Source organism: Gavia stellata, chromosome 16, assembly GCF_030936135.1.
Source record: "Gavia stellata isolate bGavSte3 chromosome 16, bGavSte3.hap2, whole genome shotgun sequence".
Lineage (NCBI taxonomy): Eukaryota > Metazoa > Chordata > Aves > Gaviiformes > Gaviidae > Gavia > Gavia stellata.
The window spans coordinates 4,372,972-4,399,545 of record NC_082609.1 but is presented as its reverse complement, the minus strand read 5'-3'; the positions used below and the strand labels follow the sequence as shown (position 1 = coordinate 4,399,545).

The 26,574-nt window shown below is 41.1% G+C and overlaps 3 protein-coding genes across 3 annotated transcripts; 2 read left to right on the top strand and 1 right to left on the bottom strand.

Moving 5' to 3' along the window:
• The first annotated feature begins 680 nt into the window (after positions 1 to 680).
• On the top strand, positions 681 to 3,206 carry LOC104261007 (leukocyte cell-derived chemotaxin-2-like). Its single transcript, XM_009816914.2, has 4 exons — positions 681 to 732; positions 2,149 to 2,245; positions 2,385 to 2,533; positions 3,040 to 3,206. Exons 1-4 carry the CDS (start codon positions 681 to 683, stop codon positions 3,204 to 3,206), a joined length of 465 nt encoding a protein of 154 aa, XP_009815216.2.
• A 7,354-nt stretch (positions 3,207 to 10,560) lies between these two features.
• LOC104261005 (myeloid protein 1) lies at positions 10,561 to 15,137 on the top strand. Its single transcript, XM_009816910.2, has 7 exons — positions 10,561 to 10,606; positions 11,137 to 11,269; positions 12,144 to 12,295; positions 12,828 to 12,998; positions 13,747 to 13,861; positions 14,402 to 14,553; positions 14,947 to 15,137. Exons 1-7 carry the CDS (start codon positions 10,561 to 10,563, stop codon positions 15,135 to 15,137), a joined length of 960 nt encoding a protein of 319 aa, XP_009815212.1.
• Positions 15,138 to 16,815: 1,678 nt separating this feature from the next.
• Positions 16,816 to 25,869, bottom strand: LOC104261006 (F-box/LRR-repeat protein 21). The gene is made up of 5 exons (XM_009816913.2): positions 25,732 to 25,869; positions 22,754 to 23,205; positions 21,345 to 21,467; positions 20,495 to 20,666; positions 16,816 to 19,158 (listed from the first exon to the last, which is right to left on the bottom strand). Exons 2-5 carry the CDS (start codon positions 23,123 to 23,125, stop codon positions 18,515 to 18,517), a joined length of 1,311 nt encoding a protein of 436 aa, XP_009815215.1. The 5' UTR covers positions 23,126 to 23,205; positions 25,732 to 25,869; the 3' UTR covers positions 16,816 to 18,514.
• Positions 25,870 to 26,574: the final 705 nt, after the last annotated feature.

Sequence of the window (26,574 nt, the reverse complement as noted above, 5' to 3'; positions counted from 1 at the left end):
TTATAACATTTTCTGTTCAGGCACAGCGAAGATTGTAAACATGTGTCTCTCCTACTGTTAATGCTGAAGGTTCAGCAGCAGCAACATGGCAGTATCTGGGATGCATTAATGACGGCAGCTAATAAAAATGAGGTACGAAGGTCTCGTTTCACGGGTCGCCTAATCAGATTTTACCAGCGTGAGGTTGGGTGTGATGTGTGGCACAGAGCTGTGTCCACCTGGCTGAATTTCTTTCCGTGAAGCAACAGCCATGGTGGGGGGGCAAGGTATCCATCTGCTCAGATATCTTTTTAAGTTCATTTAAACTCTTGTCCCTTTCTCCACCCAAGTTACCTTGCTCAACTTCAGGACTGTGCAGCAGGCAGGTATAGTTACAAATTGTCCTTAAAATTTGGGTTTAATATTCATGTTTTCATTGGAAACAAAACCAAACAAAACCACGTAGCTGCTATTGCTAAACAGGTTGGAGCCTCTACACCGCCAATTAGCCAGGCTGGTGGTACACCTCGGGCGCTGCCGTCAGTTCTCGCTGTTGGTTCTCAATCTGCAAGCAAAAGAACTGAGGCCACATAAATTTTCTGATTGGCTGGAAAAATTTGGCTACAGCCTCTGTTGAGGTATATAAATGGAAAGCAAAGTATTTTAGACCTTTCATTTTGAAAGCGGAACTCTCAAGGCACATGAAAATGCACAGAGTCACAGTAGTCGTCCTCGCGATGGCGATCTCCAGTGGTGAGTTAGCTGAATTTTAGTAAACATTGCGCATTGTAACCTGCCTTCTTTTTCTGTCTTTTTTTTTTTTAATGAAGTGTATCTATAAGGATTTAGGAACAGATTTGTTCTCTGCCATTTTTTTCCTCTTGAAAATAACCCCTCTCCCATTGCATAGAAACCTCCATGGAAAAATCCTTTTTTGATATGGTAAAGAGTTGTGGCAAAATTTTGTTGGGGTAATAATGTTGATTGAATAAGAAAGAATCAGCTGAGGCATATCAATTACTAACAGCATGCATGTTTTCTTAAAAGCCTTTTACTTAAAGACCAGCCCCCTGAGCATAGAGTGTTCCCAGAGACGTTTCTGTGTTTAATATCATCACCTTTGATTTCACAAAGAATACACAATTCATTAAAATAAATGACGACTAGCTAGAACAAAGGGTTGTTTTGCTTGAGGAAGGCATTAGAGATTTCCTGCACCTTTTTAACACCAGACCTTCAGTGCCAGCACATCATTTCCCCTGTTTGTGTCTACTCCCAGAGCCCAACGGGGACGGTGCCTGCCGAGCTGCTCCCACACGCAAATAAACCTCAACTCGTTGCTTCTTGTTAGACCAACCCTGTTCTTGCTGGAGCATCCCATGGGAGACCCTAGTAGTTTTGGTGGGGATAGCAGGGCTGTTAGAGGCTCGTAGAAGGTACCAAGGCAGGGGTTGCCTTTCCCCCCTTCTCCCCTATAAATGTTTTCCCTTTCTCAGACATCGCCAGGGCTGTAGGATCAGCGTGGGTTTGACTGTGGGTGATGATAGCTGGAGTCTGGAATAAAAAATATGAGGATGTTATCCTACTGGCTGCTGCTTTGAAACAGTAGTACACAAACACTGGGAGATAGAAAAGGCAATTAGTAAAAGGTAGATGACAGCTTCTATTTGTGACTGGATCCCACATTAGGGAATAGGAATGGACTTGATGGATCTCTCTCAGTCCTGTTTTTTACAGTCACAGTTCAGTATCCCAAGATCCCAGGTGGCTCAGGTCACCTTCCAGGCAGAGACATCCTGTAGCTCAGCCCCACACCCGCCACGGGAATGCAGCACGTCTGTCCTGGGCAATAGGAGAGGAGTGGAGCGGGTCACTCCATGATGCCCCCTCCAGATCTATTTGTTCTGCATTTTTGCTTTGAAGTCGCTGCTTTAAGTACCCTCCAATGTCACTGGACAAAGCATAAAACAAAAAAAAAATGCTGTTTCATTGCATCCCTAAAACTGACTTGCATTAAAAGATGAACAACTTTCTAGTTCCCTGAAGCCTGATCCATGGTTACAGCAAAGTCCAAAGGGACCTTGCTATTGATTAAACAACACAGGCTGGGAAATCCCCTTTCTAGCTTGTGGGTATCATCTTCTGTTCTTCTCTTTTCTTCTTTTTTAGCTGCTGCAGCACAATGGGGGAAAATCTGCTCCAGTCAACCTGCAAACAAAATCAGAGGCTGCGACTCCCAGGGCTGCGGCGGATACAACAACCCCAGGTCCTGGGCTGGGATGATGGGAGATGGTTGCCCTTGAAACTTTCTTTAAATAGAAATAAGCATAAAAAAATGGGTAAGAGGAGGGTTTCTAGCTGGCAAGGTGCTCCACCACAGGCTAACACCCCTTGCTGTTCTTCAGAGGAGGAGGGAGGAAGCACAGGGGAGTGGACGTGGTGTGCGAGGACGGCTCAGTGGTGTACGCACCCTTCACGGGGAAGATCAACAAACAAGCCAGGCCCTACGGAAATGGCAACGCCATCGACAATGGAGTACAGCTTTCAGGATCAGGTACCAGAGCTGAAAGACGTGCGTCTTACAAAGCCTGATTGCAAAACACTCTGATTTGTTTATAGAGCTTTAAACTGAGCCAAAAATCATGACCCCAACCCAAATGCAGTGTGCTTGCATGTGAATCCAAGTGAAAACGGTAACTTTGAAATCCAGGTTCTGTTAATGCAGGAAAATTGATTGAAAGGGTTACAGCATTTCACTTCTATTAAAAAAGTCGAAGGATGAAGCTGGTCCCTTCGCATATTTTGGGTAATTAAAGGAACAGCCTCAGTCTTGCTCATGCAGTTTTACCCACCCTCCTCCATGTTAATTTATTTCTTTTCTTATTCTCTCTTCTTGATGCTATAGGAGCATCACAGCATTTTCTGTAACTTTTCCTGCTGCTGAATCTCTTATTATTTTATTGTCATTTGTATTTTGCTACTGAACGTTATGACCTTGCCAGGCTTTTAAACCATTTCATAGGAGGAAGTTTCCCCCTCTTCTCTCTCCCCTGTTTACAGGATTCTGCATTAAGATGTTTTACATCAAACCCGTTAAATACAGCGGCCCCATCAAGAAGGGAGAGAAAATCGGCGTCCTGCTGCCCATGCAAAGGGTCTACCAAGGAATTATGTCCCATGTCCATATCCAGAACTGTGACTTAACAGATCCTACTCCCAACCTGTAAATGGGCGGCTGCGCATCACGGGTAGAGCCTTCAGCTCCCCACTTGTGTATTCATTAAATTGCTTGGGCATAGCTAGTCATTCTAGTAAGGTGGAAGCCACTGAGCCTCAAACAGTTGTTCCACCTGAAAAGTATCCATGATCAAAATGCTGGTGGTTATCTGAACACGAGCAGACTCCGAGTAAGGTATAAGACGTGCTAAAAAGCTGCTATTGTATCCTGCACATCACTACACCCACAGATGAAGGCTGAAGGAGTGGGGAGCAGACGAGTGCCTGGGAAGTGGCGGATCCTCGAAGCTCAGCAGCACTGCAGCAAGCCGTGCTGCAGCTCACTCGTCTTGGACTTCTCTGCTCTCTTTGCAGCCAAGATTTCTTCAATAAGTCAGAAATTTCACTTTGCTTGCAAATGAAAATATCACATTATTAAAGGGCTGCTTCACAACCAATTGTTTTGAATTTCTTTGGTGCTGTCACAGAGTTTGGGCTGGGTTCTGCTTTTTTAATGCAGCTGGGGGGAAAAAACCAGTATAACGCTGAAACCCAAATCTTTCCTGGGACCCATGACTAAAAATACAAACCAACATTAATGAAGTAACTCATTCCTTTTCCCCAGACTCCTGCTTCAGGATTGCCTTGGCACAGCCATGTTTCTTTTTGTCCAAGTGAGGCATTTCTTTCCATGAGTAAATCAGCTGAGGACTTTGCCTGGACAAGAAGTTCTTGTTAACAGGACAGGGCTTTGCAGGCCAAGGCTACCAACATGCTACTGGGAGTCTCAAGGGCTAAAGTGCTCTACAAGTGCTGCAGCCTCACGTAGTTACTACCACAACTGCAGCCTCGGATAAGCAGGGAAGCTGCTCAGTGGGAGCTGTGCATGTCCTGGCAGCAGATTTGTTTTTTCTAAGAAACTACAGAAAGATATTTGCTACATCTGTGAAAAGTGCTTAACCTGCTGCACCCCATTCACCTTCCCCAGGAACCACTTTAACTTTGCTATGAGTGAAACATCAGCACGTCCACGTAAATATGCAGCGCAAACCTGCGGGAGCAGATAGCAGTCAGACATTGATGGCGAGTCAATACAGCTGAGTTTTCTGTGAAAAAGCCTTTTCCTTATACTGAAAGCAGAAACATTTCAGTGGAAGTCCCCAGGGTTTATCCAGTTTTGACCATTTTTTTTTCATTTATTTTTGTCATGAAGTTGGCTGCCCGCAGAAAAGAAACAGTTCCGCCTAAGTTTCACTTGGTCAAAATCCCAGTTTTTAACCCAGTTATCAACTTCTCACATTTGAAAATGGAAAGTCCCAATCAAGCCCCCACTTCTCCATGCAAAGCCTAACGGAAGACTGAGCTGACCTTGCTGACTGAGCAGGGCACCGAGCCTCCATCCTTAATATGCTCTACTGCAAAATTAACGTTTTTACTTGATTTTAGTCCTTGTATAGGAAAGAAAACATGATCCGACACTTTTTTTTCCAGCAAAGACAGGTAGGCTCTTCCCCGGGTCACACTGGTCTCCTTCCCCCTCCCTGAGCTGTCATATGCATCAGGAATCTGTTAATAGGGACAGAAGATGCCATCACCTCCTTTCTAAAGCACAGCACACGGGTATCACCAGGGCCCTGGGAGGAACACAAATACCAAAAACAGCACTGAGAGACCCCAGCCTGCCTTCTCCCTGCCCTCGGCACAGCATCCTGCCCTCCTGCAGTCCAGAGAGACCACGCAGCAGTGCCCACTCACAGAGACTCCTGGTCCCCCGGCTTGTGACGGAGCTGCTCCTAACTCACCGGCTTTGCCTCCTCTAACATTGTCACCTGTACGTTAGTGACAACAGCTCAGCACTTTCCTGGTCTGTCCCCACAGACTGGTTTCACAAACCTTTTCAGGGAGCTATTATTTAACCTGAGCTTTTCCAGCAGCGCAGGGAGGTGCAGTGCTTTGGTGCAGGGATGCGGGATGCTCCAGCAGGTGCCTGAGAAAGGTAGAGGGCAAATGCTAAAAATTCCTGTCTTAGCTGGGGCTGTCACCCAGCAGCAGAGAAGAAAAAGTAAGCACCACTTTCTATGTTAGGTTACAGAGCAGTGGGGCAAACAGTGTAAGTAAACCCAGCTTTACCTTTTCAGTCTAGTAAAAAAAATAACTGGCTGTAGAAGAAGGGGAAGTACAACTCGCAGCTGACTCTGGGAAGGAAATAAAGGGCTGGTAAAATACACAGGTCTAGAAATATTCAAGGTGAGGGGAAAGGGTGCTGGGGGAAGTAACAGGGGCAACTAGGCTTTTCAGGGAAGAGTTGGCAATTTCAGAATTGCTTTTTTTCTGCACCAGTTCTGCAGGGATCCTCTTCTTTGCTATCCCTTTTATTTTATAAGTTTGTACCACAAAGTCCCAGACAGAAAGGTAAGCTGGGATCCCATACTGTGAAAGTCCTAACTGCCTTAGGCTGCAACCCAAATCTGCACCATTCCCTTCTATTTCCCCGAGCATTAAAGGACTTTTGGAGGATTCAGCCAGAGCTTTGTCCTCCCCACGGGATAGGACATCGGTAGCAAAACAATATTCTTTTGTGTTCCTCCGTCCTCCCCATCAAAACCTGCCTAACTCAGGCTTAGCAAGTGTATTAAAAAGGCAAAATAAATTCGAGATAGAGTCTTCAATCAGAACTGTGCGCCAGCACAACTTCAGCTTCATCTTCAGCTCATACTTAGCAAAGGAGAAAGGCAAAGTACTCAGATCTCCTGCAGCCTGCTATCTGCTTCAAATGACATGCCCAGCCGTGCCTTTTGGCTGATCAGCTAGCGCAACCTGCTGATTTTCCAGCGATACTGCAATATAAGCCGTGTACACAAAACTTAATTAATCGTTGTGGCAAAATTCCTCATATCTCAGCCTCGTCAAGTGATCAGAAGCCTGAATAAATAGCGAATGCAAGTTGGTTTATGTTGCGCCAGCTTGATTTTCATCATGAAAGCCTGTGCTGCTAATTGCACAAGTAAATTCTTCTACAGTTTATTTTTAAATCAGAACTTGATTTTTAATGATGAGCACAAAGAACATTATTTATTTTCCAGAGAAACAGCTTTTAGGTTCTTTAATAACATATCGTACGCAGATCAACTGGGAGATGAGTGCTCAGCGTTGACTTGTTCCCACACTGCACACACGGGGCTAGCCAGGAAGGACAAAGCCAATTGTTCTGTAAAATACAGCTAGGAAGAGGATTTACCTTTCCAGCTGCCTGCTAGCAAGCCTGGCAAACCTACAGTTATGATGGACTGTAACATTACCAAGAAATAAGATGTGCAGCTTTTGTTTACCCAATTCATTGGGGCTGCAGCCCCACAGAGATTGCAAAGAGGAAGGGCTTTATGGACTAAATTCTCAGTTTTTGAACGTTGGTTGAATCCTACTGAGCTGAAACATGTGTAAATGAAACAATGGAGAAACCAGCCCTCACTTGTGGGCAACAAAGAGAGGATGGCAGCACAGCTGGAAGGAAATGGCAGGCCTTGGCTGGGGGCCTGGATCCGCCCTGGCTCAGGGTTTGGCCCTGGTTTTTACTGATGTTTCTGCTCAGGGTCCACTACCGTTGCCCAGGTGTGTCTCAGAGTTTTCAGGCTCTTTTCCTCCAAAAATCTTATTCCATCATGTTGCCATTTTCTCATTATGAGATAACATTAAGATAATTCACAGAATCACTAAGGTTGGAAAAGACCTGTAAGATCACCAAGTCCAACCACCACCCCAACCCCACCATGCCCACTAAACCATGTCCCGCAGTGCCACGGCCACACGGTCCTTGAACCCCTCCAGGGATGGTGACTCCACCACCTCCCTGGGCAGCCTCTTCCAGTGCTTCACTGCTCTCTCAGGAAAGACATTTTTCCTCATATCCAGCCTGAACCTCCCCTGGTGCAACTTGAGGCCATTTCCTCTTGTCCTGTCGCTTGTCACTTGGGAGAAGAGACCAACACCCACCTCCCCACAACCCCCTTTCAGGCAGTTGTAGAGAGCGATGAGGTCTCCCCTCACCTCCTCTTCTCCAGACGGAACAACCCCAGCTCCCTCAGCCGCTCCCCATCAGACTTGTGCTCCAGACCCCTCACCAGCTCCGTCGCCCTTCTCTGGACACGCTCCAGCACCTCAGTGTCCTTCTTGTAGTGAGGGGCCCAAAACTGAACACAATATTCGAGGTGTGACCTCACCAGAGCCGAGTACAGGGGCACGATCCCCTCCCTGCTCCTGCTGGCCACACTGTTTCTGATACAGGCCAGGATGCTGTTAAGAGAGACTAGTTTAATGTTTGCAAGGTTTATGGCCACACGTATGGCAGGTACCATCTCCCCAAAAGCCCTGGTAACTGGCAGTGGACCCTCCTGAAATACTACAGAATTTACACAGCACAGTCAGAGTATCTTTGGAAAGGCTGAATAGGAAAATAGGGACTTCTCCTGGACAACATCAGGCTTAACTCATTCACTACCTGTTGATATCAGCCAAACACTCGCATTTGCCCACTGCATTCTTGCTCAGTCCATGAGAAGACCTTGCAGGGACTTACACAGCCAGGGAAGCTACTACTGATGTAAAAGGGGCAAAACAGGGACCTCGCACCATTCACGCATGAGAAAGAAGTCAGCATTTCCCAAGCCAGCCCACCTGCTCTCGCTGTGCTCCTCAGAGCCCTGAACGCTGGCTCCTCTCCATCTCCTTGCCCGCTCCCCGCCGTAGGGAAGGAAACGGTGCAACTGTGGCTCCCAGGGGCTGCGCAACGCTGGCCAGTTGTTCCATATCCTTCTGTGAGTATGTGCTAAGCGGCCCGTTTGTGTCTTTCACAACTGCACCTACCAACTGTTATACTAACATATCCATTGCCCAACACAGGAATCCCACCAACTTCGGTTCAGAGCTTCCTCATGCCCCAGGTGAGAGGTCTACACCTTCCAGCTCACCCAGGAAAGATGGGGAACGTACTGAGCAATCTGAACTGCAGTATCATACACTTGAAAACTGTTTTATTAAGAACACTTTACCAGAAGTGCATTAGATATGCTATTGTAGCAAATGACATTTTGATGTTTTAGAAAGAACAGAGCAAGATACAATGCTGTTAAGATCTCTTACGGAGAAAACATAAGAAATGTACACAGCTACGAGCAATTTGGAGTCAGCTGTGTAACACAAATGAGATGGAAAAAAAAAAAAAATCACAAAGAACAGGTAGCTTAGAGCCATTTTACAAAACACCAGACTGCAAAACACGGCTCTGAGAAAAGCTTCTTCAGTGTCTGTGCACCTATAACATAGTTATACTTCTCTCCTCATGCCTACCAGCTTGGCTGGCTTTACACCCAGCCTTTCCTTTGCAAGACTTTGTAGAGTAGATTGAGGTGCTACAATTCCTTCCTTGGTAAAATTATGAGCATGAGAGTTCACAAAAGTCTGTAAAAATCGTTAGCTTTTCAAGGCAGGTCTGCCCCAAGTAAAATTTATATAATGAGATATTTAAAACTCTACTAGCACAAACTGACAGTCAGGAGTAAATCAGAAATAAAGTCTGGTTGAGAGAGATCAGTATTGCAGAAAGCCCACCGGAGAGCCCTCAACTGGGAATGGCCAGGCAGCACCCAAATAAAGTCTTTATTTTTAAATTGTTTTGTTCCCAGTAGGAAAAAAACGCTTACAGCAGCTAGTATCAAGCTAGCCAAGCTCAGAAATACTTCACTACCTCTATGCTATGAAATCTTCATTGACGATGCCACCCATACCACCTCCCTTGACGATTCTCTCTACTAAGGAGAGCTGAGGGGGTTTGCGGAGAGCTTGTGCCAAATGAAGGTGAATAAGCCTGGAAAGAATATTACACAAGCTCTCCCAGCTTGTAGCAATGAAGGCTGTTTCTAGCAAGGGTCACACAAACTCACATACCCTGTCTTTCAGTTCAGGGGTAAGCGACATCCCCAAATCCTGAGAGCTCTTACCTTGTATCATTTGTAAGCCTAGACTCCATTATATTGAGCAAATTACAACCAAAAGCCCCATCAAAACCAGACTGAGGGGACATAGCATTTATATAAATATTTGTTTGGTGGCTACAAGTGCAAGAACAGCAGATCTTTCTGGCAGGACGGGGGAGAAAGCAGCAAGGGTAAAATCAGCAAAGCCACTTGTAATAACCCTAGGGAAAGCTAGAAGATTGCTTGGGGTTTAAATATTGGCTGTAAAAAAATCTTGGAACCACAAGCGAAAAATTTGCCTCCAGCTGCTTGTTCCATGGAGATTTTCAGAAAACACAATGTACAGATGCTCTTTGGAAACTAGAAATGGGGCAGAGAGAAATCTATTTCTCCTGTGAATAAAACCTGCAGGACTTCCAGAGGTTTCTGTAACTTGGAATATCAGATAATTTATGTGAAAGCACCATCACTCATTTAAATTTCATATTAACTAAGACATGGCCAGAAAGAAAATCTAATGCTTTCTGTAAGTAGCACAGAAAAACCAAACTGAAGGATTAAAAGAGACACTAAGGAGCCTGCTTAATAGTACAATAGCTAAAATCAAGCAGATACTAAATGAATAATTTTAAAGCCTAGAATTTTTTAACTCTGTGTCAGTTATGCCATGCAACTTGCGTTTGCACCTGTTTGTTTCACAAACTGAAGATGTTTTAATAAGGATTTCGTTGTCAAAAACTAGGGTTTCAGTGGAAAGACTTCATGGATTTAAGTCCAGGCTAGGTGGTAATTTCAGCTGAACAGGAAAAAGACATGTTTCTATGCAAAAGCATCTGTATTTCTTAGCCCTAGTGAACACTCATGCTACACCAGACATTACACCTTCATGTCTTCTCTGCCACTCTGTTAGAAAGCTCTAATGGGCATATACCCCTGAGGAGGAGGTACTGGAATGAGCAGTGAAGGACAAACTGGTTACATCCACCGTGGAGTTTTGCCCATCTTTTCCCTCCAACTCAATCCTCTGGACCATATTTTTGGTTCCTACCATTTTTGGCCTAAGTGTGCCCTTGCTTTACGAGGAAGAAAAGGTGTTAAGTAAACGGTTCAACCAGAGCTTCCTGAAATGTGGGATTGTTCATTTCCATCTGTTACTGTGTGCTAAGAGACCAATTATTTTATCCCTCTTTCCCAACCAGCTCTAACAACTGTTAGAGGTTGTAGACATCCTCAGTGCCTAATATGGTAACACCATCCATCCGGAGCTGTAATACTTTGCTCAAGACTGATTGGCCAAGACAACAGACTTGGGCTTTCAAAAACACATAAATATCCCAGGCAGCTACTGCTCAACGTCTTTGATTTGATCAAAGAACACCAGTGAAACAGCCACAAGATGCCAGCTCTCAGCCTGGTCGCTCTGGTCAGCTTGGTGTCCACTGGTGAGTTGAGATTGCTATATCGCAGTTGGTCTTGACTGGTTTTAGGCAGACGCTAACAAATTATTGAAATTCGCTCCAACATAAATAATGCTAAGTTTTTTCAATCTAGTTATATGAAGAATTATGGCAATGTGCACAGTTATGACTATTATAAAATACAGAATTGGGTGTGCATTTAGAGTCTATATTGATGTGTTTAGAGCTTTAATGAAGAACAGTTTGACTTATTTCACAACCTAACATTAAAAAGTCATAGCTTTGCTTTTACTGTATGCATCTTGAAATAAGACCTCTAGAAAAAGGGATCAAATCTATTTAACAGGTTGTACAATATTCTTTTACCTCCAGTTCCTGCAATTATAAACACCCATGAGCCATTCTCCACAGTATTTAAGGAAGAAACCTCTCTTCTGTGGCAAAAGAGTATTGTCTTCCACTTTAAACATGCTATTTTGCAGCTTAACACTTTCTGCTGTACTGTACTGAGAACATGGTTCAGTTTTCCCTGTTTTCCTCTTTTGCACGTGAAGTTTTTGCCAAGCAGTTGGACACACGCCCGCCCCAACAACAACACGGACACTGGGCACAGATCTGCAGTGGGAATCCCATCAACAAAATCCGGGGCTGCGATAGATACGGCTGTGGCCATTTCGGCGCTGACAGGTAACACAGAGGGGCATCGAGAGTCCGGAGCAGTGGGGTTCACTTAACTTAGGAAAGCAACAGTATTCACACGTGAGAAAGAGTAGAGTTTAACCAGAGTTGATACTTAGAATGAGAAAAGATTGTTGTCTGCAGGACCCCCTACTCATTTTTGAGATGTTACTGGCAATCTCACTGAAGTGCAGTAATACCACCACTATTAAGCGATGCGTGGGTGAAGAAGCGAGACCACTACACAAGTAAAGGAAATGGAAAGCATTTCAAGGATTTGTGTCACTCTTGTTGCTTATAGACCAGATATTTAACTAACATTCAGCAATAGCTTACAAGAAGCTAAGTAGATGAATTTACACAAGCTAAAAATCTGCCAGCATCATTGTCTTTAAGCAGGCACCTCATAACAGAACAGGTTATATTTCCCTGAAAAATGCTTTTTTATGTAGAATGACTCCTGCCTTCCCTGCATTTTCCTCTCCTCTCCCCAGATGCTGTAAGAACAGTCCATCCTCATCATACTACTTCGGAATTTCTAAATGAGAAAACGCCAAACATAAGATTCTATTTCACACCAGCACAGATATATTTTGGGGTCGAACAGGAGTAATTTTCTGTAACAGCCTGAAATACTCCATGAATGTGGGAAAATGAGAAATGTGCTTAAAATTTGAAATCTCATCCCCCTTTAAAGTAGGTCAGAGTAATACAAACATTTTGCAACAAAAACGATCGATCAAAGCCATTACTTTTTTCCAATTTCATTGCAGATGCAAAAATTTTGTTAGACAAGCTTCAGAGACCACGCTGTGTTAACTGATCTATCTATACATAATGTTAAACCTGACAGACTTCTGTAATTACATATTTATGTTTTCAGGCACAGTGGTAAAGGAAAGCATGCGGGCGTGGATGTCATCTGTGCTGACGGAGCGACAGTGTACGCTCCTTTCAGCGGCCAGCTCTCTGGACCCATTCGATTCTTTCATAATGGAAATGCCATCGATGATGGAGTCCAAATCAGTGGATCAGGCAAGTAGTAACAGCAGATACGCTGTGAGGCATACACAAGTAATCGTTTTGGTTACTTGAGTAAGGTTTCTGCAGCTCTTGAATTCAAAGTGTTAATTAATCTTACACCCTCTCTAGTTCCCACATTGAAGCACAACTAGACTGCTGCCAAGAAACATCGGAAATCAGCACCAGCAGGATATAGTCCTTTTCCTATGGTTTTCTTGGATAGAAGGAAGAAGGGAGTTGAAAACCAGGTAGCAGAAAAACAACCACCCTAAATCAAAAAAAAGGCACCAGTAAAAAGTATCGGAAATACGCCCTCAGTTTTGCTGAGACGATGTTTTCCTGTCCCTATTTTCCAGCTCCCTCTTTTCCACAGTAATTACTTTTCCAAAGTAATTTTGATTTCAGGATTGTTGGTACCTTGACTACATTTCTGCTTCATCATTACAGTCTCCAGTAAGAGGCTAGCACAGAGGGTTTCTTGCTCACCCCAGGAACAGATGCAGCTGATGTTTCCTGACCCTGCTTCCTCTCCTGTCTTTTCCAGGTTACTGTGTAAAGCTCGTCTGTATTCACCCCATCAGGTACCACGGCCAAATCCGTAGAGGGCAACAACTCGGGAGAATGCTGCCAATGCAAAAAGTATTTCCTGGCATTATCTCTCACATCCATGTTGAGAACTGCGACCACTCTGATCCTACTCATCTACTTACGCCTGGTAAAAAAAAAAACAACAAAAACCCCAGAATAAGTAGTATAATGAATGAAAACTATTAATTTCAAATAAGGACAACAGTATCAAACAGCAATAGTCCCCTCTGTCCTAGCTTCTCGCTGACAGCAACACCCAAAAGAGAGAAAATATGCATTATAAATACAGCATAACAGGACTGCAGACAGTGTCATAGGAAGAATATATCAGCATATTGTTGTAGTTCTTGTTCCCCCATGACACAGCCACACCAAGTCTCAGCAATAAACCGAGTCAGACGTTTCTTCTGTTTGTACCCTTAACTACTAGCAATGTTTTCAGTATTGCATCTAGGCAGACTTTAGGATGATTCTTTGTAAATACAAATACTACATTTGTAGTAATGGAGAAGAGGACTTGAGGAGTCCAGTCCCATCAGCCTGGGCGTAGATTAAGAAACAAAACTGAGTCTCTTCCCATCCCTCAGATTACACTCTTCTTTAATTTTATAGTCCTTTTGAATTTTCGTCTTTAAAGCATGTTCCTTATATGAGATAACCCTAATCTAGAAACATTACAATCCAGTCTTATGTGTACATTCTATTTACATTTCCTGAAGGATGACAAACTTTATGGAGGAAAACATCCAACTACATGCATGGGATGTAATTCCAATATGTTCCTACCTAACTAAAACATAGTAGTTACAAACATGCAACACCTTAATTAGAACCTGAAAGTTAACTTTGATGTGCTGTGTTTCTGTATTTTGAAGATGTTCCACCATTCCCACAAGAAGACAGACGCTGGGCAACAGTGTGCTCCGGGAATCCTACAAACGAGATAAGAGGCTGTGATCAATATGGCTGTGGATACTACGGAGCTCCAAGGTACTCTAAGTGGAACATGTGGGTTTTTGTTGCTGCTCCACTGAAATAGCCTTAAACTCTGGTTTAAGCCACTTAAAAATTACACCTTTGAAGGTTTAGGTTGGACATGAAGCAACATTTTCACTATGGGGTAATGCAGCACCAGAACAGGTTGCCCACATTGTTCATAAAACCTCTGTGCTTGGAGGCTTTCATGGCTCAGACTAAGCCGTCCCAGGCCTGACCTGGTGTTGGGAACAGTCTTGACTCAAGTGGAAGGCTGGACTTGATGTCCTCCACGGGTATCTGCCAACCAACATTTCTGTGACTCAGGCTTGGAAGAAATGCCTTTTTTTTCTCTCCAATTTGCAAAACTGCACCTCAGATCATCAACCCTACATGGCATTACATCATCTACACCAAAAAACTACAGCCAGTCAACTGTATCAACACTGTTTCAGTACTAACAACCCATTTCCAGATCTTGCAGAGTGCTACCTGATTGATCTCTATATAATGTTAGGCCTGACAAAAGACTTCTCTAATTATGTATGTTTTTAGACGCAACGGTAAAGGAAAGCACACGGGTGTGGATGTCATCTGTGCTGATGGAGCAACCGTGTACGCTCCCTTCTCTGGCGAGCTCTCTGGACCCATTAAATTCTTCCACAATGGAAATGCCATTGATGATGGAGTCCAGATCAGGGGAGCAGGTAAATAGCTAATTTTCATTTAATATTTCTTTGTCTTGAGGTCATATAGGATGTATTATCTTGCAGCTAGCCAAGTAGTTAAGCAAGGTACATGTTTTGAAACACTGCACCTTCCATCTACTTACATGCAGAACTTTCTGCTCCTATGTTAGAATGCAAATAATTGAGTTCTGTAGAATGTCTTTGAGCTCTTCTCTTTACTAAAACAGGAACTGCCACCTTCTCCCTGCCTCCCATCTTCCTTTCTCCACCAAGCCAACAACTCCAACCACTATCTCTATGTGCTTCCATTATTGCTATCTCAGTGGAAAGGACAAGATAGAAAATGTTAGTATTTCTGAAACAAATGCTTCATCAGTCACCTGATGTTTTCCCTCATCTTGTTTTCACCAGGCTTCTGTGTAAAACTACTCTGCATCCATCCCATCAGATATAACGGTAGAATTTCTAAGGGACAAATCCTTGGGAAAATGCTGCCAATGCAGAGAGTATTTCCTGGGATCACATCTCATATTCACATTGAGAACTGCGATCGCTCGGATCCTACTAGCAATCTCGAAAGGGGGAAAGGGCAAAGAGTGTGAAATGGAAATGTAGTAAATTCCAAATAAATTCATCTCAGCATCCAAAAGTTGCTTTGCTTATCACGTGGGCAGCCTATCTCAGTGAAGGAAGGAAAAAATGTATGTTACAGAATTTAAAAAGTTATACAATATGCACAACAACAGTTTATATTACTACCGATGCAATACTTTCGGCCTTACATAATATTGCAAAGTGCTAACATTAATTTAAGTTCCAGGTACCTGTTAGACACTGTTTAAGTAGCTGTAATTGTTGTGAACATTGTATCTTCGGCTAATTTACAAACTTTACTGCACCTTGGCAAACAAGATTAGTTTCTGAAGGCACCTGAACTGAAGAAAACTAGAGGGAAATTTATTGAAACAGTGGATGCTGTTCAGAGCTGTCCTGCCAGAACAACCGGTGTCTCTATTGCTTAGCAAATGGGAATTTGCATTTACAAGACCATCAGGAAATTAGCAATGCTTATTTATAAGCTTTCTCAGAGTCTGAAAAGTGAGCGAGCACGAAAACTAGCTCACCCCCTCACGCGGCAGAAAAGGTGCACTACTGTTCGCTTCTCACTGTAACTTGGACTTTTTAGTGACCCTACAAATCTCCTTAGCACACCAGGTGTAAATTCCGTACTTCATTTTGAGGGTTTTAGTTACTCTAACAAAGTGTATCATTGCATTATACACTTTAGAAGAAGCCTTTGCAGGGCAGCGGAACTAGGAAAAGCCAGTAATATAGACAAAACTTGCCTTAGCCAAGACAAGGCAGAGCTCTGAAGCACAGGCTCCTCAAGGGACAGTAGGATGTAAAGGCAGCAGGCAGCTGCCTACAGGTTCTTGCCAAGTGCAATACCTCCACTGCAGTCACTCAGGAAGACCTTCTGAAGAAGGAAAAGAACTAATGCTGCTTTACACAGGGTAGTGTTTTGACACTCCTCCCTAAAGCACAATGCATATACCATAGCACCAACATATGACACTAAACAAATCTAACACTACAACTATAAAATTCAACATCATGTTAATGTCAGAAGTTACCTTTCAATCAGAATTAGCTTCCCACACTACCAGTGAAGAATCCGTATTTCACATTAAGACTAATGTATCAATTTCGTTGGCATTTAGTTATAAACTCAAGTATCAATTGGTCTTACTTGTTAAGATCAGTTAGCAGAGTGAATGCACAAAAAAATCGTCGCATTAAAATTCACAACATTAATAAATATAGGACCATTTTTCTAGAAGCTTGGCGCTGCAGAAAGCTAACATTCATGGCTTCACAGAACAGCTGCTTTAGTAAGAGGGACAGAGAAAGGGATGATATTCAAATAAGCATTTTAAGTTTCCTGCTGAACTATATTTCTGTATATGGTCACTAGGGTTTGAAACTTCATTAATGCTGTTATGTTGGCTAGAGAGACAAGGAGGACTCTAGGACTTACCAACCATATACACGATTTCTCCACGTTTCATTTTACAGTTTCAGCATGTCAAAAATCCTTGAGTTTGAGGCATGAACACGAAACGACAATGACTAATTCAACAGAATCCAGGAGTTAAACATTTCTACTGCCTCTCCCCAGGTTTGTCAAGTATATGGTTTCTAAGAGGACAGAACCCTGCCTAACAGGATGTGGTGCAACAGATGGATAAGAGTAATATGAGTGGATAAAAGTAGTATGAGTGCACGTATTAGATCACTTTATTATGTTTACATTTAAAGCAAACCACAGATCTTAAAACAAATACTGTTTAGAAATATTTCAGTCTTTTGTTTAAAAGACAATTATAATCCCCTTGATTATGGAAGCAAGTGCTTGGGTAACAGGTGCTAGTAACCAGAGTCAGATGCTTCTTAACTGTGCAATAGGCAATAATGCATTACTGATTCAGACAGGCATTATATGTTATCTTAAATCCTTTAGCTTGCAACTGGAACCAAGACTGTCCAAGACAATGGTGGTTTAACCCTTCAGCTATTATTTTTGCAGTAAAGAAGTGTGGAAGATACTGACATTTTATCTGATGTGACAAATACTACCAGCAAATCAAACGTAAACTTCTCATTGTAAATACGAAGCTAGAACAACCACAACATGAAAATAATTACAGCAAAATTTGTATAGGATGCATTTCAGTTTACAGTGTGCAAAATGTCAACACAAAAATACAGATTCTAATTCCCATCAACTCACCATTCCTTTCCCTTTTAAAGAAAACAAAGAAATAAAAAAATCTTCTTCCCCAAAAACCAATAGCAACAAGTATTAGACAGTCCTGAATTAAAAATTTCAGGATCACCTCCAGCAATCCTTACTCTAGAAATTGGGGCTTACAGCACAGCTCTGCGAGATACAGGCAAGATTACTACAGGCCATTTTGGCCTCTAACTGGCAAATAACTTTTAAGTGCTTTAAACCCTTGATTCCAGACAGAAAGGGTTCAAAGACAACTGTATTCCATTTGATCCTTCCTCCCCACTAGCCACATTTGTAAGATCCTCCTTACCTCTCAATAATGAAAGCATGGAACAGCATTCAGACATCAATCTCTAATCAAAGACTTGAATCCCCTCAAACCCAGAAGCTATTCCTTATACTCTGGCAGTTTCTGAAGTGCTTTATCATTCACCCAAGCAATCAATCTAGATCCAAACTTTTCAATTCATTAATTTTAACAAGGTCTTTTTCCCATCCATTTAACGCATAAGACAGAAAAACAACATACCATATAATGCAGTCTATACAGTTTAGCTAATCTGACAAAGTTATTTAAAGTGCAATTTAAAACTGGGAAGTTTCTTCGTAAGCATAAGCTAATGTACCAGAACATTTTAATATAATCTAGCTTAAACTCATGCCAGTATATCTGAGTAACCTGGTCTGGTGTAAGTATAGTAATGAACAAGCTTTATTTATAATGTGAATATTTTGAAAAATAGCTGCATAAAACATAATGACAAACAACACTGTTTTTCCTGAACTCCAAGTTGTATCCAGTTTCCCATAAAGTTAGATTTGCTAAAGGAAAAAAGTTTCTCTAGTCCTCTTCTGACTACATCGGAAAGACTAAACAAAGACATGAAAAAATCTTCAATGTGAATGGAACATTTAAACTGAAGCTCAGAGAAGCCCAAGTTCACTGAAGTTTGAAGCACCTGTAAACCACAGATATACTTTCAGAACTGTTAAGTACACTTAATCTATTTTCTATTTCAATACACCATTAACATTCTAGGATGTTTTGCTGTTACACTACTAGAGGTTCTCCAGGTAGAAAAACTCAAATCTGGAAGTAAGTTTTCACATTTCATTTCTTAAATTCTTTATTTGCATAGAAAGCAACACACTGATTCTACCAGTTTACCCACAAATGCAGAGAATTTACCACGTTGGCATCATATCAGGAAACCACATTCTTCCAAGGTGTTTGGAGACTTCTAAATGAAGTCGATCTAAGCTATAATCATTATCTGGAATCAGTACCTCCTCCATTATAGAAAGCTGGGTAAGCCTGCCCCCACACATCTTCACAAATTCAATAAATCCTTTGCAAGTTACTTCACATTCACCAAGTCCCATTGCTGTTAAGTTCTTACAGCGCTCAGCAATCCGAATAAGTTCATCATCCAAAGGCTGAAGTCCATTAGCACACACAACCAACTCAATTAACCTTGGGCAATTCATGCCAATACGACCCAACAACGCTTTGCTTACTGCACGACCAAAGTAAAGGTGTGTAACAGGGGTTTCCTCTCTGAAGAAAGCATCAAATTCTTCTTCATACAAGAAGAAATACATCACAATGTTGACTTTGGGGGAGTGTTTAACAAAAGCATCCCAGCTTTGCTTTTTAATAGTGTGAAATTCAACTTGTCCGGGATTTTCACTCACAACGTCTATGCGAAGGTGTTCAAGATCAACATGTTTTTCACTTGAAAGAGCCAGCAGCAGTTCATCACTTAATATGTAGTAGTTCAAAGCCAGCTCCTTAAGTCCATGACACTGGTCAGCAACACAAAGAATTCCTGAGGAACAAAAAAAATTACTCTGTAAAACAAGAAGTGTACATAAGCACAGTTGCTTGCTATAAAGCTCAAGTACTAATTCTATTGGCTTGAGTATTCATGCCTATATCCAAACCCCGTGAAATATGATAAAGTTCCAGATATCCACATCCTTTTACGGGGTTTTGGCCACAAACATTTATCAGTAAAAGAAGCAAGTCTAACTAGTCGCATTCATCTTGGATCTGCGTATCTTTCTTCCTCTTTGCCCTTCCCTGTGCAGAATTTCCTCAGCTTTGAAGACACAACTGAAACCAGGTAAGATCCAGCTGAAGTTGCCACTGTTCCCTTCCCTAATAGTCCTTCCTTCAGCATTCATCTAAGCATTCTATTTAAACTAGGCTGCTGGTGTTCTTTTAAGAGGTATGTTAAACAACATAAATGCTCTTAATCTGTTGGATTACAAAGTACACAGATTCAATCACCTTTTGTAGACTCTGGATGAATATAGGAATGAGACCAGACCAGGATTCCCTTTCCCTAGCACCAGGATTTCAGGAGAAAGGTAAGTGAAAAGGCACCCAAAAGCCCTCTGAACTTTCTGGCAAGCCTGTATTTTGAAGGGAGTGAGCCCTTCACCAACCAATGCTAAAATGAGCAAGTTCATACTACCAGATCTGGACACACGAGGGCACTACAGAAACTGAAAGACTCTAAGTCTTACACTACTAGTTTTGGAAATTTGTATACACTCCATGGGGGTTTTTCACGTAACTTTGAATTATTAACACTTTTGCTCAGTAATTTAAACTCACAGCACCTTGCAAAACAGTTATTGACAACTGCTTTCATCTCCTTTAGCCCACCGACCAGCAGTTGATTCATGGGTTGGGGATTTTGTGTGTGTGTTCCCACAGAACGCCAGTCAGTTAATATCACAAAGTTGCACACATTAAGCAGCACACATTTGGTTACTCTTACACAGAACTGGCAATGAACACCAAGTCCTTGGAACACATGTTTAAGGCTTGCACTAATTTTCAAGGCTTTTTCTTTCTCAAGGCCTATCATCAGAGGTACTGAAGCAGCTGAGAAGAATGTAAAAAAAATCCTCAGGATTCTACAAGATGCAGTCAAGTGAGGAGCACCTCCACTAATCCAGCCATTCAGTAACACAAAGACATTATTCTCCTTCCCCTTCCAACTGCCCAAAGCCAAGACTAGGTCAATAAAAGACCTCTGCTAAGAAACTCAGAAGAGCACTAGAAGTTTTATGAATAACTTGTTTCAAACTAAGTCTTGACTACTGTTTTAGAATACTTTACTACTACATTTTTCATCTATGTTCACTACTCACCAGCAGGTGATACATGAGGACAGCTGCTCATTTTTAGCAGTTTTAGAGTATCACTATTGTTAGCAACAAGAACCTTCAAGGAAGGATCATCAAGTGGTGTGTCATCTATCTTGACTGATGATAACGACTTGGAGTTTACAAAAACTACTGTCAGTGCTGAAGCAAAATGAGCCTGTTTGGAGAAATTGAAGGGGGGGGGGGAAATCTTATAAAAGATAGGCAGAACTTCAACATCTAAAACTCAGGCTTTGCATGCACACAAAATACAAAAATAATCACTTTTTAGGCATGCCCTTTGTTGTGTAACAAAGGCTTATTTGAACATGAATATAGGAAATATTTTTAAAAAGGTGCTGCTGCATGTGACAAAAATTAACTTTACACTCTGGTTTATCTTTTCACTGTAATAAAACAGGGGTAAGTGGACATAGTGATGAGCCTGAAGTATCTAGAATTTATCTACAGAAAAAAGGAAATGGCATTTACTTAGTTTTCCAGAAAGTAACTCTGCTGTGACCTATAGAGTCAAAGAAAAAAATCTCACAAATATTTTAACAATATGTTGCAGCATGTGTTCATCGTATCTTTTAATCTAGAAATGAGGAAACTTAAGCCTTCTAAATTATTGCCCATCTCTACGCTGTGAAGTATCAACACTACTAAATTTAATGAATAGAATCCATGTTTAACTATTTTCCTAATACTAATGGATGACACAAATTAAAGAATACATGCCAATAAATAGACTGTTTCATAAAAATTACCATCAACTGAATAACAGCACAATAAGAAAGCGAAAGTGGTTTAAGAGTGAATTAAGTCACTCTAGTTACAGTTTGTAGAACGTTACCTTAGAGACATTCATGAAACTTGGTTTTGCTGTAGAAATCAAACCCAGTGTCTTGATAGAACAGTTCACCAACTGAGAAAGGATGTCACAGGCTGCTTCTGCTGACTCAGTACTACTATCAACCTATAGAAGCAATTTAAAAATCATTAAGCCATTCTTTATGATTATCCAGAAGACAGCATCATGGATACCCATGACTGCAAGGTCCACATCCACTTTGCTGTACTGCACCAGGCTGCGTTTACCACAAGGACAAAACACAACATTAATTATAAATTTCAAGACAAGAAAAGAGTTCAGGAAAAGTTACTCTTGGAAACTTTTCCTGAGTATGACCGCTGGGTATTTCCAATAAGAACAGACAGCTTAAACCTAAGGCTTGTCTTCAAATAACCTCATGCCTTCCTAAACAACTGGAATTAGCATTGGTGTTATGATAGACAGTGGTATGTATGAACCTTTTATTTAAATGCCAATTCTAAACTCTCAGAGCAGAAAAAAAGACTTGATAAAGCCTAGATATACTCCAGCCAACTAATCCATTTTACCTGCTGGGACAACACCTTTGCATCTTGGTTAACTGATCCTCAATTCATCTATAAGCCTGATGACTAACTTTGGACAAATCGCTATTTCATCTCACCTTCCTCCTCTGTAGTAGCTGAGATGATAAAAGAGTAGCCGAAAAAGCATAAAAGTTGCATTAAGACATTATAATGCCAATTCATTATAATCAGTTATATGAAGTGCAGAAGTTACAGGTATTTAATAACTGATTATCCATGAACTGCTGTGCAACCAAATCACAGTATCTCCAAACGTAAAACTGCTACCAGTGCCAAGAAAAAGAAGTTTCTGATTTTCACCCTAGCTTTAATATCAATCCTTTCTTCTGTTCTTCCTTCACAACTTAGAACTATGACATCCTCTAAGGAGAAGTGTCTGCCAAAAGTGAACAAAGCACATGTAATTCCAACTACGATCTTCTCAGATAAACCGAGTAAACTGTATAAAGTATTCAAAGGAAAGAAGTCCACATTTATGCAATCCTGAGACTACAACATAGCCTTCATTTAAATCAAGTTTACTGTTAGGCGCAATAATCTGCTGAGTACTCAGATTGCCACTAACACCGATTCACAGAAACTACATATTCTGAATGATATGTTTACAGAATATGCAATCTTCAGCACTGTATTGCATAAAGTTAACTCCTTCTTTACTTTGTAGAGATTAGAGAGTTGAAATTGGAAGGAGACAGCACACGTGTGGAAATAAATTGTTACAGGAGTTACATTTTTAAACATAAGACTTCGCAGGTACAACACTTGAGCCAACCAACACAGAGGAACTGCATACATTATGCACAGTACCATGACAAAACAAGCCTCCGTTCATCCAAGACTTACCTTGAAGCTGACGTACTGCAGGTCATCAGCATGCCTCTTGATAATCTGCTGAATGAGATCAGGATGTGTAGACTTTAAGTAAGAAGTAGCTGGCTGGCTAAGTTCAAATTCAAATCTCCTCCAGAGATCTGGGATGTGAAAAATTTCATTCCACCTTCGACAAACTGAAGATGCCCTGGCTCGATCTACTAAAGGTAGAAACTGAAAAATACGCAGAATAAGATGGTGCGGAAGGCTTCCCCAGTCCATTGAGGCTTGCAAGTCAGATTCACCCAACACTGAGCCACATAAACAGGTTTTCTGTTTTTTGCTTTTCTGTGATGTTTGAGGAGCTTCATGTTCAACCACAACTTTCTGCCTAGCTCTCTTCATCGTGGAAGTTTCAGGTACTGGAATGATCCAATGTATTCAAACTGCGCAGTTTCCTGAAAGGTCTGAGGTACAGTATGTCTCTAGAAAAATACAGAAGATTAGGGCAGGAAGGGAGAGAAGGCAGTGAAAACACAGTAAGAGATAACAAGTTAGTAACATGCTATATTTAAATTTTACTAGGAAAAAAGGTATGTCTGTGAACTGGATATTGACATATGGGCATTAGCAAGGACCTTCTTTCTTGATACCTTTTACTTTGCACAACTTGATTTGAATCTGGAGAACTTGGGTTTATTAATTTACCAAATGTAGTTTCATGTGTTAGTACTTTATAGTATATAAAGCACTTGGCAGGAAAAAAAGAAGGTATTTAACAGCAATTTAGTTTAGCAGTAGCAAATTGTGTATGTTCAAGTTTAAACTCAGCAGACAAACTTTGGAATCTACTCACGATTTCTAGAAGAATTTTATCAACTACAGAACCCAATTCATAAACTCCCTTTTTAGCCACTGCTTAACTTGGAACAGATGTGTTCAGAAGAGTCAGATTCAAAAGTTTTGCCTGCCTCCTCCACTGCTTTGCTTTGTTGGTGTTTTGTTTTGGTTTTTTAAATCATGCCAGGCAGAGGAAAAAAAAATGTTTGTACCACTAACAACAAACAACTTCAGAGGCCACTTATCAAAACAGGGCAAAGTAAGTGAGGTTCACATGCCGTTTTTCAGCAGGAGAAAAGGACAGTGACCCTGGAATACAGCCAACTGCATGAATATACTTCACTGAGGAAGATTTGCCACATGAGCCAGAGTTCAGAAAAGAGCTCTGCTTTCACATGCTGAAGGAGTGCAAACTACTCAAGTCCATTCTAGACTGAATTCTGTTATTCAGTGAATTCTCAACAACTGCCTTAACTGTTTCAAGTGCCACTTCATTTTACAGTGGGATGAGGACCCTTCTCAAATGTCCTACTAATTAGATATTCAGCCAGACCTTATCTCTTCCCAACCAGTCTGAAGCTAAAGTTTTCAAAGCAACCATGCATTCTTCAAGAACGAACAGAACACGTTACCTATTTTTATTGACCAATCTTCCACTTCAACACTCACAGCATGCTTTTTCTACTTCTTCCCCCCCATCTTCATTATGGGGGGGAACCCAAAATCCAGAAACAGTTGCCAAAATACGGACCATCCTATCAAAAATTTATCTGGCATTTTCCCCAACTTAGAAAACCTGATCTGTATGGTTGATGAGGTGTCTGACACACAAGTATAACTCCATTTTTATGAAAAGAAAGCATGTGCATTCTTTGCAAGTGGGAAAGAACAACCTAGCCAATTAATCAAGAGCTGTTTGCATGACCAGCTTCACTACTGTTTGTCCTCCTGAGAAATCGTCTCAACCACCAAGGAATTTATTCTAGCAGTCTTCAGAAATCTTCACTTAGTCTCTTCCATTTATAATAGTGATAGGTGATATATGCAGAAGGATAAGCTAGTAACACTCTTCAAATTATATTTCGTAACAAAAGTTTTTCTTCCCTGAAGAGACACATGTGCCTTGCATTAACAAGCAAAGGCAGCAAGTCAAAGAGAAGGAGGAACAATACACTCCAAAACAAAGCAGTATTTCTAAACAATACATTAGTGTTACTAATGTAATGAAGATGCAAGCTCAGCATGAATAAACACTTTGCTACTAGACCATTTTATCAAATTATCATCTACACAACCATGTTTTATGACTTTTGAGTGCTTTAAGTCACACAATGAGTGGGCATTCCAAAGCATTATGTTTGGACGTAGTAATTAACCATTACATAACTCTCTCTTCCAGTTGCTCATAGCCTTGCTAAATTTATCTTGAGTCAAATACTTGCCTTTTTTTTCCTCCTCCCTTCTTGGGAGGAATTATAAATTCAGCTGTTTTCTAAAACTAAAGTCCAGAACAAAAAATGAAATTAAACAAATGCTGTCATCTGAGAAGCTTCTCTATGATTCTGCTATTCTCACACAAATCTGCAATGTAAAGTTTCTGAAAAAAATGGAAAAATTTTCACTTTCTTATTTGAAACTTAGGTGAGTTTCATGGGTGCTGTTTTGGCTCCCACAAAGAAGTTTTGGTATCCGAGAACTACCAGAAAGGACACCATACCCCTAAACCACAGGCCAGGCTATAGACCAGATGCAGTATATCCAGTCCAGACGTATGAAGAGATCTGACAAGGTATGCACGGCGTACATAGTATACACCCTCTCACTGATGGAATGCGGCCATAACTTGTTCGTGTTGCTGCATCCCTTTAAAACTGTTAAGTCTAGAATTTCTATTTTTAGTATTCTATATTGCAGTACTTTAAATCTAGCAAAATTACATTATATTACTTCCCATGGAATGCAAAGCCAGAAAAAGGTTACATCGGTTATATATCACAAAGTTTTTACCGAACATGAAGCCCTAACAGTCACGGTGAAAATGTGAATGCTTATTTTGTTCTGAATACTTAAACTATGAAGAGTATAAATTTTAAAACACAACTTAGCTAAGTTATAGTTCCATGTGATATAATCCAGGTAGTATTCAATGAGATGTTTACATGCACACATACCTCCAAAGAATGTAGAAGTTCCTGTCAAGTTACCAGCACCTTTCTGGTATCTGAACATCCATTCCACTGTTGAGTCATCCTGTATGTGTGCACGGATTCCTTAACCAGAAGGCAGGGACTGGTCCCAGAAGATGAACTGACCTGCGAAGCCACCAACCAAAGAAAAACTGTTCTGCAATGTCTGGGAGACCCACTGGAGAAACTAAGCTCAGTTTTGGAACAAAGACGGAGATGAACAGTACACTCCGCACTGCAGGGCGGACATGGAAATAGAACAACGGAAAGCAACAAATAAATTAGTTTTACTAAACATTATCTGAAAACCACTATTTAACTAATGGGAAGGTGTAATTGTTGGCACAAATCTAGTTTTTGCATTATCTAGTCACATCAGTACTCTTATGCAACACAGATACACCTCTGGATTCTTGAATATTACTTAAAGAAATTACAAACCTGGATAAGAAACATTAAATTTTTTCAGCTTACTGTATACCAAAAACACATGAATCAAAATAGTTATACTTAAAGATATGACTTATAATATTTTAAAATTTAAGGACTCTCGGCTTTAAAAGCTACTCTCTTTTACTCCAAAAGTATGCTTACTGCATTGTGATAATCTTGACAGTAAACAAACTATTTTGCCTAATTCAACTTTATCTGGAAAAAAGGTACTGATGATGTACAAATATCATCCCATATACAAATATGAAAAAGCTACACTGATCTTAGTATAAAAGAGTATCTTGGTCTGCTATAAGAAAGTATGCCCCAAACCTCCAAATTCAGTTACCCATTTTACATTATTTGAAGATGGTTTAATGGAAAGCTATAGGAACA

Bases quoted from the DNA above. Each gene is read 5' to 3' on its own strand.
- LOC104261007 (XM_009816914.2), top strand. From the start codon at position 681: ATGAAAATGCACAGAGTCACAGTAGTCGTCCTCGCGATGGCGATCTCC. The intron at 2,246-2,384 runs GTCCTGGGCTGG...GCTGTTCTTCAG, and splicing joins GGCGGATACAACAACCCCAG to AGGAGGAGGGAGGAAGCACA. The intron at 2,534-3,039 runs GTACCAGAGCTG...CCCTGTTTACAG, and splicing joins AGTACAGCTTTCAGGATCAG to GATTCTGCATTAAGATGTTT.
- LOC104261005 (XM_009816910.2), top strand. From the start codon at position 10,561: ATGCCAGCTCTCAGCCTGGTCGCTCTGGTCAGCTTGGTGTCCACTG. The intron at 12,999-13,746 runs GTAAAAAAAAAA...TGTATTTTGAAG, and splicing joins TACTCATCTACTTACGCCTG to ATGTTCCACCATTCCCACAA. The intron at 13,862-14,401 runs GTACTCTAAGTG...GTATGTTTTTAG, and splicing joins GGATACTACGGAGCTCCAAG to ACGCAACGGTAAAGGAAAGC.
- LOC104261006 (XM_009816913.2), bottom strand. From the start codon at position 23,125: ATGAAGAGAGCTAGGCAGAAAGTTGTGGTTGAACATGAAGCTCCTCAA. The intron at 21,468-22,753 runs GTAAGTCTTGGA...TTGCTTCTATAG, and splicing joins TGCAGTACGTCAGCTTCAAG to GTTGATAGTAGTACTGAGTC. The intron at 19,159-20,494 runs GTGAGTAGTGAA...TTTGTTCCTCAG, and splicing joins TCCTCATGTATCACCTGCTG to GAATTCTTTGTGTTGCTGAC.